Source organism: Pseudopodoces humilis, chromosome 3, assembly GCF_049639895.1.
Source record: "Pseudopodoces humilis isolate 2021_Gansu_Grassland_sample_001 chromosome 3, ASM4963989v1, whole genome shotgun sequence".
In the NCBI taxonomy this organism is placed as follows: Eukaryota; Metazoa; Chordata; class Aves; order Passeriformes; family Paridae; genus Pseudopodoces; species Pseudopodoces humilis.
Window position 1 is genome coordinate 77961456 of NC_142202.1, and position 14843 is coordinate 77976298.

Consider the following 14843-nt stretch of genomic DNA (forward strand, 5'->3'; position numbering starts at 1 on the left):
TCTGTGCTACCAAAGAGCATACTAATAAGTAAATTCTATCCCAGTACTTTGTTGAAGGGAAACATTGTTTACAGTTATTTTAAGTCTCAGGAAACTGTGGTTAATGAAAGGGTTGCTGTGGGCAGCTCACACTTATATTGCTGGTTGAACTTTGAATTAAATGAGCTTGAGATTTACTGTGTTTAGTTACTGTCATACAGTTGTGGAGCTGAGAGGAAAAGATACTTCAGGTGTAAACCTTTAGAAGTGAATCTTTGGAACAGTGGGTAACTTGAACTGATAAGTCTCTTTTTGCTGTCTTAACTGTTCTAGGTTATTTCTGTATACAGAGACATTTTTGGCCAGGAGGCCAATGTGTACACAGGAACCAGGGAGTTTCACATCAATCCATACAATGTTCAGGTAAACTGCTGACAAGGGATTTTTTGATGGGATAGGGAAGGAAACAACTTGCACAGCTGAACTCCATTTGTCTCTGTCTGTCATTCCTTTCAGATTGGTTATTCAGTTCTTTCTCGTGGCAGCTATATACCTCACTCTGGCAGAGCTCTCTCACTTCTCCATCATTCACTGCAGTCCCTGGAGTCCATAATGAAGTGCGTGCACATGAGCTGGATGGTGATCCTGGTGGGCCCAGCAGCTGTTGGCAAAACCAGTCTGGTGGAGCTGTTGGCCCACCTCACCGGCCACCGGCTGAAGATCATGGCGATGAACAGCGCAATGGATACAACTGAACTCCTGGGTGGATTTGAGCAGGTAAATACTGTTTTGGTAATATGGCAATATTTCTCCTTCCTACCTAATAGTGGCCAGTCTACTGTGGGGTTAGTGTTTGCAAGTGGAGCCTTGGCACCACGGTGTTCTGCATGAACTAACTCCCCAGTGGCTTGTTTGCAGGTTGATATCAACAGGCCGTGGCAGCGCCTCTTGGAAAAAGTGGAGCATGCTGTGAGCACACTTGTAAGGGACGGTCTGCTCCTGGCAGAACTTTGTGCAGATGATGCTGAACTCCTGCTGCGTGCTTGGAGCAATTTCATCCTGAATTACAAGCCCAAATCTCTGGGGGAAGGAGGTGGAAGTGTTACAGCTGAACTAGTGAGCAAGCTGGAGGGAATACTTGTACTTACCCAGCGACTAAACAACAAAATAAATTCTTACACAAAGGCGGGTATGTGTGTTGGTTTTCCTTTTTTTTTTTTTTCCTTTTTTTTTAATCATTGTTTAAAATAAGGCATTAATACTCATCAAATTTGATATAACTGGGGAGAAATGATGCAAAAAAGTACCTGTTTAGGGAGTAAAGTGTCAGTCTGTTTTATATTTCTTTGTCCTTGCAAACCTTTTCTGTTTACATGGATTTTGCCTATGGGAGGTTACTGAAGAGCTGGAGGCTCTGCTGTTATGTTCCCCTAAAAAGTAGGAAGCATATATGTTTATTAACAAAATAACTATGATTTTTCTTGAATGGAATGGAAAGCTGCTTCATTAATGTAAGTCTCAGAGGAAGGTGTATTTCCTTTCAGAGTTTGCTCACCTGGTAGAAGAGTTCCGGCATTTCAAGCTGCAGCAGGCCCAGGCTGCTGACTGCAAAAGCCATGGCACTTTTGAGTGGGTAGATGGGATGCTGGTTCAGGCCCTGCAATCTGGAGACTGGCTATTAATGGACAATGTTAATTTCTGCAAGTAAGAGATTTTAGTGGCCTCTGACTTCCCTGATTGACTTTTCCTCTTACTCAGTGGTTCACAACTGAGTATTTTGCATTTGCTAATAGACAGGAGCAGTAACTTAGATTTTCTGGAAGAGTATCTTCCTTCTCAGACAGCTTAGCACTTGACAGTTTTCCTGTTACCCGAACAAGTAACTGTTTGGCTTTTGCTTAAGATCGATACTATTTTGATTTCAGATCAGAAAGGGATCAAATTGATACCTTTTTATGATCACATGAATTTTTTTTGAATGTAGCCCTTCTGTGCTGGACCGCTTGAATGCTTTGCTTGAACCAGGAGGTGTTCTGACCATGAGTGAGAGAGGTGTCATAGATGGCACGATTCCTACAGTAGCTCCTCATCCAAACTTCAGGTACTTAATTCAGCTTTTTGTTTTTCCTTTTTTTTTTCCCTTTATCAAATAGCAGGTTTAGAATAAAAATGTCATCAGTGAGACAGTTTTTTGATATTTTGAATTCTGTTTGCCGTGTAGTGTATTGATGCTCTCTGGCAGGGAAGAAGACTGCACTGTGGTGAGCATATAAAAGCTTAAGAGGCTTTGCTTTATATCCCTGTTGAAACACAAACTGCTGCACAGGAAAATTCATAGCAGTGTGCCTCTGCCTTGATTTTGCATTTCTAATTTGGGAATTCAGCACTTCTCTGTTTCACTGTATCGAAAGTGAGGATACATATATTGCGGATATTGAAGTCTTGAGATATCTTGAGGTTTTTGATTGGTTATGAAAGCTGGTATATGGGCATAATCATTTTCTTCACAGCTTTTTCCATCCCATATATAAATTTGAGTTTCCTGCAGTGTCAGGACTTAAAAAAACCCTAACAAACCACCCGAATAGACAGTCTGTTCTGTCAGACCTGAAGTAGTCTCTAGGGAAGACGGGAGGAGAATGTAACAGGATTCTGCATAATTTATGTCTGTTATAAAGTCATGACAAGGATATTGGTACTGATAATGCTCTGGTTCCTCTGAATTGGAAGCATTCTTGACTTTTCAGAAACCTGTTTTCACTGTGTTGTATCTCAGAAGTACATTTTTCTCCTTGCTTTTAAGAGGTGTCTATTGATCGTATTAACTACTTGTATGTTGAGTACTTCAGTTTTTAGATAGCACAGATTTATTTTAAGCTGTTGCTAAAATTTCTAGAAGCCTTTATAGCTCAGAGGCATAGTCTGACTTTTCATTGTAAGTGGGCAAACAGACATAACTCAGATAATAATGAGTTAAAAGTCATGCAGAATATCTGTCTAATTGCAAAGTATAACTATTCATACAGATTTCTTGTTTAAGTTCAGTAGCTGTCTCTGGATTTCTAGATATTGTGTCCCCATTTTTATGAAGATCAATTTACTTTATGGAGAAGCAGCTTTGGTAGCTTCAGAGTGATAGTTTAAGGACCTAAGTTACATGTTAAGAATTTAAGGCAATTTAAATGGATGTTTGTTGTAGGTCCCTTCCAAATTGAATTAGTCTTTTCTAATATTCAACAGGCTCTTCCTTTCTATGGATCCAGTTCATGGGGAAATATCCAGAGCCATGCGGAATCGTGGGATTGAAATTTACATTCCTGGGGAGAATGATGGAAATATGTTGGACAGTCTGGATTTGAAGCTGCTCCTGCATGGTTTGGGTTTAGTTGGAGATAGTGTCTGTGATGCACTTCTGGCTGTGCATTCAGAAACCAAGGCAGCAATAGCAGGTAAAAAAAGTCTGTTCGGTATTTTTTAGCAGCGTGAGCTCATTACATAAACATGGATGAAATCTTTAGTATTAAACGATGGTTATTGTGTTATGTGCTGATATAAGTAAGCACATACAACTATAATCAGGTACTTTTGGACTGATTTTTTGCACTCCCGGGAAGTAGGCCCAAGTCAAGAAAAAGTGGTAACTACAATGCTTTGTTAAGGAGGCATCAGACGCTGGCACATGTCTGTTGTTCCTTGCTATCAGGAAGGCAATGTATTCAAAGTGAAAATCAGCACAACAGAGGGTTTGCACAAGTTGTACTTTGCAGCTGAGTTTCATTCATCTCAGCTGTTTGATGTCTTATTTTGAACGGGTCACCTGTTATTAACAGTCTTGTCAGATTTTCTTATCACCTTGGGAAGAATCCATTCAGCTTTCAGGTCAATAGGATATATTTGTTTTATATCACGACACCTAAAGTAATGTTATTCATATTAAAGGGTTGACAGTTGCTAAACATTCATTTCACTCTAATTGTTGTGTATCTTTCAGGTTCTGTGTCATCTTTGTCACCTTTGCTTCAGGCTGCTGTATTAATTGTGCAGCAAATACAAAGAGGCTTTGGATTAGCAAAGTCTTTTTACAGAGCCTGTTGGGAAGTTTATGGTCGCTCACAACAACTGCAAATCAACCAAAAGGTAAAAATAATTTGAAAGCTTTTCTTAGATCATCTAGATAAGTGAAAAATGTAACTTCATGAGGCTAGTGTTTGAGATCCTCTGTTTCTTAAGTGCCTAAGCAAGAGACTGAAGATGGTGCTCATCGAGAGATGAACCAAACAATATCCTCTTTGGACTCAGGCTTGTAGTTTGTAACAGCTTCAGCTGAGACTTTGGGTTATTCATGCTGATGCATCTGTAGCCTGTAACAGTGTGCACACTGTCATCTGTAGATACATTCACTTCCTGTTTGAAACTGCACAGTGTTATTTCACTTCTGGCAGGAATGTTTCTGTACTTTTATTGTGTACATTATATAGTGTTTGTAGAAGATTTGGTCTACAATAATTTCATAATAAATACACATAACTAAAGAATTTCCTGACCTGTGGTGCTTGAATATATGTTACATGTTTGAATGTGACTCTAAACTGCTTTTTGGTTGTTTGTTGTAGCTTGTGTTAGAATTGGTAACGAGGCATGCTTCCTCTCTGGCTTCCCCTGACACTTGGGGTGAGTCCTTGCTAGCAGTGGGATTGTGGCCAGACTCCCTGCCTTCGGGTGTGTTTGCAGCTGAAGACTCACTCCTTTCCACAGTCCAGAGTGATGGACAGGTCCTGATGTATTGTCTGCATAGAATAAACCTCAGAAACTGCAGGTAGGCAGGAAACTTTTTTTTTTCCCTAGTAAATGAGAAACAGTATATGTGAACTATTCGTGGCATGTCTTTGTTCCTTGCAAAATCCTGTCTTCATCAAATTGTGCAAGTAGAGACTGTGATTGTCATACTCTGTAACTGTGTTCCTGTTACCTTTCCGTACAGCCACTGCGAATGAAAGTTCACTTATTTGCTGCTTTATTCTTAAGTCTTCCAAATCATTCAAAATACTTGACTTATTAATCTTCAGTAAGTGCATTTGACTCAGTTTGAGAGTTGTTTAGCAGAAAATGTGAATGCAAACACTGTAGGTAATAAAAGCCCCAAAATATCTTCCTTCAATTTTCTTCTAAGATTTAAAACACTTGAGCACTGAACTGGTTTAAAGTATACTAATGATTCTCTGGGTTTCCTGTTTTTATGTAATTAATTATTTGTCAGTGATTTTAGGTCCAGTAGCTTCAGGTAAAAACACACTTCCTTCTTCAGACACAGCTGTCTGAAAGAAGCAGAGGCCTCTGCAGGGGGTATACCTAAGAATTTTTTAATGATTTCTTGTGCAATATAGCTATTAAATTTTACAGCACTGGGGCAAAAATTTTGTTTCTGCCTTCTCTGCTTAATAACCTACTCTGGACAGGTATTGTAGGTTGAGTCCAGTGAAATAACAAGCTGTGAAAGTTTGTATTAAGATAAAATTTGAAATTGTAAACTCCTAGCAGTAGGCTGCATTGTTTGCTATTTTTGTTTGGTTTTGTTGATTTTTTTTTTTCAATGACACTTCTTTTCCTATCTGTGTCATTTTTAATTGAACTTTGCATATCATTCTGGTTGACAAATCAGGTAGAATTTCTCAGTGAATTTCTGTGCGTATTCTCTTGGGATAGTGCATTAATGTTTGGCAACAGTGTGCTGCTAATAGTAGGCACTGCCAACTGATTTGAGGTTGGAAACTGGTTTTAAAGCTAAATAATGGAGGAAAGATTGTTGCATTGCTACACTGATGCCTAAAGATGCTTGCGTAGCTTGACCTGCAAAATATATTTCTGCCTGAATCTGGCAGTTTGAGCCCTTGATTGCTGGACTTCTTTGTGTTTCAGGACATTACCAGTGACTCTGCAAGATCTTAAGAAAGTTATGCAGTCCACTAATCCCGAGAGTCTCAAGTTCAGTGCTGTAGAGATAGATCCAAACTGGATGGACAAAATGGAAGTTCTCCAGGCTTCAGTGAAATATTTTATAGAGAAGGCAACCAATCAAGATTGGAAATTAAGAGTTAAATGGCTTAACTCCTTAGCCAAAAATCTGCCACAGGTGCTTGGTATGTAATTTAACTTTGTTTTGTCTAAGGGCTGAGTTGTTATGTTTCCACAAATCTAAAGTCTTCTATGAAAACATGCAGACCATTCCAAACTATGAGTTATGAAGACTGTCAACTATCCACACTTATTCAAGAGCATGGAGGCTACATGGAGGGGCAGAAACAGGTTGTACATGTTAGGAAAATAAGGAGATTTGGGCTAAACATTATCCTTTATTATTCAACCATGGATGTGTCACTTCTGGATTAAGTTATTTTTGGATCACTTTTTGTCTGCATAAGCAAACATGCCTTTTCACTACTTTTTTAGTAATAGTGAAAGCAGTCAAATGCCTTCTCTGGTGTTAAAATACAAATGCTTAGAAAGCCAAGAAACTGCAGAACTGAGATTTCCTGAAGCAGTGTTGTCTGAATATTCAGGATAATAGCTGAGATGAGCTATTCACCTAATTACAGAATTAATCCCATTAAACTCATGGAGCATTTATGCAGGCATTAGTCCAAGTAATTCACACATTTAACTTTCTTCTATGGTCTCAAATCTCAGACTATGCTGTCCCTATATTAATTGCTTCCCCTTTATTTTACTGTCTTTTAGGCAGGTAGGTCTGTAAAGTAGAATATAGGTCAAAAATTCCTTTAATGAAAAGTGTGCTCTTTTTTTTTCTTATTGTAAAGAAAATACGCTCCTCCCCCCCCCCCCCAAAAAAAAATAAAAAAAAAATATGTATTGAGGTGAAGATTTGAAGGTATAAATGGATTTTCACAAACCATATTTTACTAGCATACATGTAGTATCACCAGTTCAACTAGAACTCCTTATAGCATTTATGTCTTCAGCTGTGACATTCTGGTGCTTTTAAGACCTATTGGAGGTGATACAAAATATGACCAACCAGCATATCCAGAGTGCATGCACAGATTTGATTCAGTCTGCTTGTGCTGGCTCAGATGAAGCTATTTTTTCTTGATTTGTACTAAACATTCTTTTAAGCCTGTGTTCTCCCCTCTTCACCTGCAGATTCAGTACGGATTCAGCTGGAAGCAAGTGCTGTAGCCCTTGGCTGTTTTTATGCCAGTCCCCTCTCATCTGGAGTCAGTAACATGATCAAGTTGCTACAGCCAACTATGACAGGTACTCCTGAAAGAGTTGGACGTAAGACATTGCTTCCTTTATTTGTTCTCTGAATACACTGCAACCCTTCTTAGGAAATGTAGGTAGGAAAACAAAGGCAAAATTCTAAATATATGTTGCCTTTGTCAAGAACTTGTCAAGAAAGCTCTTGACTTTGTCAAGAAAGTGCAACAAAGAAAACAAAAAAAAAAAAAAAGAAACTCGAACAAATACAAACATTCTTGCTGTCTAGACCAGCAAATATGGCAATAAAGTGCATTCATACTCTTCAAGTTAGAGATTAATGCTCTGCCCATGAGTCCTGGCTATGTATCTGTGACTCAGATGTATTCCTACAGCTCAGAGTGATGTTCTGAAGGGTGAGTCAAATATTCACTGCATTTCTGACTTCATAGTTTGGGCACCCTGGTCTTTTTTTCCTCAGGATTTGTGTTAGCCCATCTGAAACCCATGGTTTGGCCTGTAATTTTTCCTTGGTGTTTTGTGGGGACCTGTGGCTTCCTTTCCAAGCTTGTTGGATGCATGAAAGCTGCATACAGTGACATTGGGCCTTTTATGGATGATCCTGAGTGTCTTGGCTGGACTGAGCCAGTCTTGAGTTTCTGAGCTCTGTTTGGGTGCTCTAACCCCTGTTTAATTTATTCTCACTGTTCTATTTTACAAAACCTGCAGACAGCTTTAATGCTTTTCTCTTTGGATATCTGGAGTGAGTTTGACTGCCTTCCTCCTAGGCTGCTTCTTTCCCTGATGTTCTTGCATAGGCAGGGGGACCAAGAAAAGAACTGAGTAATGTTTCACTTCTATCCTGTCTTGTCTGCTTTTCCAGATGAACATGTGATGCCTCTGGACCCAAGATGGAATATGCAGTTTTTGGAGATCATTAGAAATTCAATGAACTTTGATACAGAAATGGAACATGCAGACCAGCTTCTTATGCTTTTGAAGTCTGCAGCAAATCGGTGGGTTACAAAGAAACCCTTGCGTAGAGTGCCCAATGGCTCAGTAATCAGTGCTGAGTAAACACTTGAGGTGTCTGCCAAGTGTTTTTAGGTTTTGATAGATGTGATCTAAAACATCAGGGAGAGGTTTTTGTACAGGTATTTCAATTCTTTGCTTCTGTTTTCTGTAGATGCATACTAAATACAATTACTTAATATAGGAGCAGAGCTCCCAGCATTCCATGCAGGCTGCAGTACTTCTAGGACAAATCAGAACTGTGGGATAAAGCATTAAAGAGGCAGAAGCAGCAGTGTGAGATCTCTGACAATAGTTGTCCTGCTTTTGGATTTGGACTTTTTCCTAATAAGATTAAAAAGTACAGAGATTTTGAAGATCAAGTGTAAGGAAACAGCTGCGCACATATCCTACAGGCTGTGATGTTGCAGCTGTTTAGTAGTTCACTGGTTTTTCTGTCCTGGTGAAGTCAGGAATCTGCTCCTTGTGAAGCTTGCTTCTACAGAAACCATATTCAAGCAGTTAGTTGTGTTGCACCTCATACTTCTTCCATAATACACTGAATATATTATGTCACTTTGTAGTTCAAATGCCATGTTGTAGTTCACCAGTCTCATAAGACCAAGGTTTAAAACAGTACTGGATTGATGAAAACGTTATTTTTACTTCAGGGCAGTGTTATTTCTTGACCGAGAAAAAAGAAGTTACATTGAGAAGAGTTTGATTGCCAGCAAGAAGCCAAGAAACAGTGTCTTAGGAATGTCTCTAGAGTTCCACAAAAGTGAGTTGATTTCTGCTGTTCCTTTTGAAAGGAACAATTTGAAATATGGTTCATTTGCATTCTTATGAAAGGTGTACTTTAAACATGGTGTGCAAAGAAAGAATATGTGAATGTAAAGCAGTCAAATGGGAACTAGTGTGGTATCTAACACATTATTCTTAAATTAGATATACCCTGGGCTACACTATTTCTGTCCTGCCTCTATGAGATAATCAGTGCATATGATTTTTCTCTTAATTAACTGAACTTCAGGATAACAGTGGAGAGAAACTGGAACTGTGTTCTGTCTTTAGCTAACGAGAATAACCAAATTCTTCAGATGTGTTTTTTTTTTATGTAAGTAGGAAGTTTTACTTCTAAAACAAAGGGTAAAATTTAGTGATGAGGTTAGTGTGCTGCATAGAAGCAATTGATCAAGGAATCCCTCATTATGGGTTTTTTAAAATATATATATGAAATGCATAGAGGTAATAGAGAATTGTGAAAATAATGAAGGACTGACTACTTTTATTGCTTAATTTCTTGGATCTTTTCAGGTTGTGGTTTCTTTCTCAATCATAAGAGATGTTCTAGTGATCAGAAATTGACCCATATAGGTCATGTGATATGGCTGGAATATTCAGTCTCTGCCTTTCTTTTCCTCTTCCCCAAACCTCAGATCCAGGAAGTTTCAGCTGTCTTCCTCATGGAATCGTGGTCAACCTTGCTGCTTTCTTTGAACTTTGGGATGCATTTGTACTTCACTGGGTGAAGTCAACTCAGGTGGCCTTAAGTGACGATGACATGCATGATGTGAGTAGACTTTCCACAGTACATTTATGGAAGTGAAGTGAAATGAGATTGTGTGCAGAACACTGTTTTTAGTTTCAGGGACCATGAAATAAACTGCAGTGCTTCTGTTTGTATTCAGAATATGCCTAACAGTAGGCAAATGACCATGTTTGTTTCAGTGGCTGTATTTGTGCCCTCTAATACCTGTTTAGGGTGGCATGAACTGTGCTGTAGGAGTGCCTGTTTCTCTCCACTGGTGATATACAGAGTATCCATTTCTGTCTGTGATAAAAATGTCTGAACTTGGACAGCTGACGTGCAGGCCACAGAGGTGGTTCACTTCTTCCTCTCCTTTTTCAGACCACGAATATAATTTTGCTGAAATCTTGACATTGTAGACTTGGTGCAGGGATTGGTTGGTTCTGGCTGCTGTAGTTCCACCTGCTGGTGTGGTATTTTTAAGAGAACCTGTAGTTGAGTCCTGGTTGTGTAGCACTAAATACAAAACAGTTTGGGACTCTGAAGTTAATACAAGTGATGGTAGTTTTGCTTTTCCTCCTGCTTGAAGTAGAGGAAGTGGTGTGTTAGCTGCAGCAGTGGTGACAGCTGCAGCACTGTAACCTTCTTGGCCTGTTCCTAGGTTTTGTACTGCTGGCTGTGGCGGGACCGGTTCTGGGCCGTCTCTGACACTGTAACAGCAGATTCACCAGGGTTGTCACTCCTGGCTCTGCACTGGCACTGGGTTATGAAACACCTAATTGACAGAATTCCTCAGATGCTTATTGGATCAGACCAGAACAAGTGAGTAGCTTTGTTTGGTGGCTTTTGATTTGTTTCTGTTAAATGGCTGTATAAATTACTCTTCTTTAGCATTATAGCTACTTAGCATTATTTAATGTCCCAAGTCCACTAGTGATTTGAATAACAACATACTGAGTAGCTGTTCATTTTTAAAATTTGTGTTTCCTTGCATTGTGCTTCTGCTTGCTCAAATGATCATCTAGAATTTTTACCCCTTTAGTGAAAGGATGAGAGAAAGACATTCTTATGCATCCTTTTGCCTTGTTTTTCAAACTTCTGTTAACTGTGGGCTTTTGTCTCCCATCTGTTCCTCCCTTTTTTTTTTTTTTTCCCCTCTACAAGAATTTCTAGGGAAATTCAGTCTGTTTCACAGCAGATTCAGAACTGCTTGGTCAATCCTGCTGGTATTTCAGCCAATATGAAGATACTACAGAAGTCTCTAGGAAGACCCCTTCCTTTTAAGGTACCGATACTGTGTTTGCAAAGGATTTGTATTTCTAGCAAGGTCCAGATAGGCTTTAATATATTTACAGCACTTGCTTTCCAGGATGGCAAAACCACAATTATTTTGTGTATGTTAGATTGACTAGAAAGAAGACTTCAGCACATGTTAATGTACATATCTTTTGAGAAATATATCAGTTATCCAGATATAGCATTTCTACTATAAATTATGTTATATATAGAAAATACTTACTTAATACAAAGGGGTTCCTGAACATAAAAATATTACTCCTTACTCTGTTTTGGAGACTTAAGAATATCAATATGCCACTTGCTTATTCAGTCAACATATGTGCATTTATAATAGCCTGTGCACTTCCTTTTATACAGCATAGGGTGGGGCTGTCTTACGACTTCCCAAAACAAGGCCTTTTAAGTTTGACAGTTTTGGAGTTTGCCCTTAATATATTTCAGAATTTGTTGTAATTCAATTAAAAAGAAAAAAAATAAATCAGTAAATCTTCCAAAGAATACAATTCTTGGTTTAAAAGGAGTGTACAAGTAGTCATGTGCAGTCATGTTGGTGACAAGTACTTTAATGACTTTGTATAATAGCCTTTATAAAGGATTTAATGACTTTATCTCTCAAGGATACTCAGCTGTCAAAAAATGCACATAGTTACTTTGTGAGACTGAAGAATATTCAGTGCTTACTAAGAATTTGGAGAGATCCAAATGTATTTAGGCATCCAAATTTATCTAATGTTTCTAAGCATCCAAATGTATTAAATTGCAGATGTAAACTGCAATTTCTTGTGAGTGACAATATCTCCTGGTAATTTTTTATTTTTTTGTGTATTTATTGCCATTGATTTATAAAAGTTGCCAAGATGAAGTACTGTTTGTCTGCATGATCTATATAGTTTCTTCATGAAGGAAAAAGCCCCTCATTTGACAAGGAGGAATTGTAGCCACCTGTTTCAATTCCTGTCTTCCTGCTACTAAAATATTATTTTTAAGCTGTTGTTGCAGGCTTATATATACTTGTACTTCAGTTGTGTGCATGTGAATTTGAATTCTTAGTTTTGTCTGCAGTCACAAATCTTGTTTCTGGTTTTGTTAGAGCTGCTGAAACAAATTGTCCTTTTCGTGTTTCCAGGATAAACTGGGAATGGAATGTTTTTCTCAGTTAAAAGCTCTCAGCAAACCACTGAACATCTTGGAGCTAAGATCAGCCTGTGGAGAAAGTAGATGTCAGGAAAAAATGTGCTGTGTGAAAATTGCTGCAACAGGAGTGAAGATGAAGAAAGCATTGCTGCAAGCTGATGGCCTGATAATAAGAGCCAATCATTTAGAAGATGTTAGTCTGGGTAGGTAACACTTGCGAAGAACTCAGTAGGATGATTTCTGCAATCTCCATTCTTTTGTACACAGATGGAAAGGATGTTAAACGTTCACTGACAAGAAACGTAGTACATGTGTTTATGTGCCTCTTATATTCTGTCAAACAGGTGAGCTACAGATATTTTTGGAAGCTGTACATTCACAGCTGAAAGCAGAAGGAGTCACATATAGTTATTCTGAAGAAAGGCTTCCTGAAGACATCATCTCCAACCAGTTAGACCCTGCCTTACTAAACCATCTTTGTAGTCAGGTTCAGATGTGGCCTGCAATGGAATACATAGGGGTGCTCTGGCAGTACAAACTAACAGCAGATTATGTGGCCAAGGCTTGTGCAAGAAGGTAAGAAGTTTGGAGGAAGAACTACTATATTCCTTTTATGATATTCCAAATCCCTAGCTAGAAGCTGTAACTCTGGTGCTTTATATCTGCATGTAAATCTGTGTGTATGCATTTGTAATTTATATACAGCTGTGTGTATGTGCATGTATATGCAGCACATAAATGTATGTGTATTGGGAATCAACACAAGATGTTTATACTGTGTTGCTGGGGGCAACTGTAGAAAAACTGAATTAGACCTGGAGACTAAGGAACTAGACTAGCATGCATGCTTCCTTTTCTGTAAACTATACACACATAGAATCATAGTTTGAATTAACATTATTAATTTAGGAAGTATTAGTGTTGTTTTAAGGGGCCAAGTGTATTAATTTTTAGTCTGGATTACCATTCCTTAAAAGAAAGATACTCATTTATGTATTTCAGTGAAAGTAATTTTTTGTGTAACGAGACTCTTAGCATCACTGTTTCACTCTTGAATTCAGTAAAGTTCTGACTTTTCACAAAAGCTATAAAGCTAGAAAATGGTTTGTCCCCAAATGTTTTGTATGTTTTCCTCAACATGGAACTTACAGCTACAGGAGATTACACTTTTTCCCCCTTTTTCTTGTACTTAGATTTTGTTAACTTTGAAGGATTTAAGTATTCTCAGTATTATTTGAATGCTTGTTCTTCCCCAGTATTTGAAATGCTGTCACTTTAACCTTTTGGTGACTTTGCTTGCCATTCTTAATTTATTTAACTATCCAAGTGATTTATTTTATGTGCCCTTCTTAAGCACTGCTTAGGTTGTATTTTTTTTTACCTGCTACAGGAAGAACTGCAGTCAAGAGTTAAGTGTCTGTTCAGATCTACCTCAGTTCATTGCTTTTTCTCTGCAGCTGACACCAGCTGCTTCTCACCAGCTCTCTGGACTGTGGCACTTGTTACACCTTAATGAAGTAAGAACAAGTTTTATATTAATTTAATTAAATCAAATCTTGAGTTTAATTAATATTGCTGAAGTTTTCAAAGGTTCTTCAAAATATGTATATGACTAAGGTTTTTAACATGCAGTTTTTCTACCTCTGCCTGACAAAAACTGTTCCTTCTTTTAATAAGAAAGGTTATTAACTACAAACCTTGAGAAAATGTAATTCAAACACAATGTTGAAAGATTAAATACAACAAAGTCTTAAATAACATCATTCGGTATGATTTTTTTTTGTAGTGTTGTTCCATGCATCCATCTGTGACTTAATGGAAAAATGGGAAATTGTTTGGATGGCACGTGCCAGCCTGGTTCTATCTATGTATTCTAACACATTTTACGTTGAAAAATGCTTTCCTCTGTTCCCATGCCTCTAAAGTTTTTTAGTTTTGTTGCAAATCAGACTGATAAAGCTCCTTGATGTTTTTTTTGTAGAAAAATAACTCTGCTTAATATTTATGATACAGGGGTTGTGTTACCACAAAGCACAGTAAAACACAAGTTCACCTTAAATGCTTTGGAGCAGAGTGTTGGATGGCTTTACCTGTTTTATGCCTCTGCACCCTCGTGTGTTGTAAAATGAGGTTGCACAGTCATGGACTACAGGCTGTATTCTAACAACTTGCTCTGTAAACATGCTGCGTATTTCACAGACAGGAGACAGTGCAGACCTCAGGAAGTTAACTCTTCATTGAGGAGATGCAAGCAAATGCTATGTGAATTTGAAAGAATCTTGGAGAGTATCTTGTACTATCCATACTGAAAAACAGAATCATACTTTCTTTGTATATGTATGTGCTTAACTCTCTTTTGTTCCCTGTACATTATTCTCACCTCTAGGTTTTTGTTTCTCCTTAGATATCCCCTGAAGAAATGTCTCTTCTGTCATCTCAGCTAGTTAATGCTGTGTTAGCATCCTTTTGGAGCAGTACTTTCACCATGGACCCAGACTATTGGTTGACTTGGAGGCCACTGCCTGCAACAGAGGAAAACAACTTCTCTAAATCCCATGTGAACCGCTCTATGAAGGTTTGTCTCTTCTGACCTAACCAAATTCTAGCCTGAATGTTCTTGTTGACTAATTCAAGTTCTCTAAAGCAATATTGTAAATTCTAGGATAGTCAGTGC

The 14843-nt window shown here is 38.2% G+C and overlaps 1 protein-coding gene across 1 annotated transcript in view; it reads left to right on the plus strand.

Annotated features, from left to right (window-relative positions):
- MDN1 (midasin AAA ATPase 1) overlaps positions 1-14843 on the plus strand; it is a 91983-nt gene that overhangs the window by 41990 nt on the left and 35150 nt on the right. The window contains exons 41-59 of the mRNA XM_014263277.2: positions 313-402; positions 496-756; positions 898-1168; positions 1524-1683; positions 1964-2080; positions 3220-3428; positions 3971-4116; positions 4593-4795; positions 5896-6116; positions 7138-7251; positions 8078-8210; positions 8877-8986; positions 9645-9778; positions 10398-10558; positions 10901-11021; positions 12162-12372; positions 12514-12745; positions 13560-13686; positions 14574-14744. Of these exons, the coding sequence (XP_014118752.2) occupies positions 313-402; positions 496-756; positions 898-1168; positions 1524-1683; positions 1964-2080; positions 3220-3428; positions 3971-4116; positions 4593-4795; positions 5896-6116; positions 7138-7251; positions 8078-8210; positions 8877-8986; positions 9645-9778; positions 10398-10558; positions 10901-11021; positions 12162-12372; positions 12514-12745; positions 13560-13686; positions 14574-14744 (3192 nt within the window). The remainder of the gene's footprint in view (positions 1-312; positions 403-495; positions 757-897; positions 1169-1523; positions 1684-1963; positions 2081-3219; positions 3429-3970; positions 4117-4592; positions 4796-5895; positions 6117-7137; positions 7252-8077; positions 8211-8876; positions 8987-9644; positions 9779-10397; positions 10559-10900; positions 11022-12161; positions 12373-12513; positions 12746-13559; positions 13687-14573; positions 14745-14843) is intronic.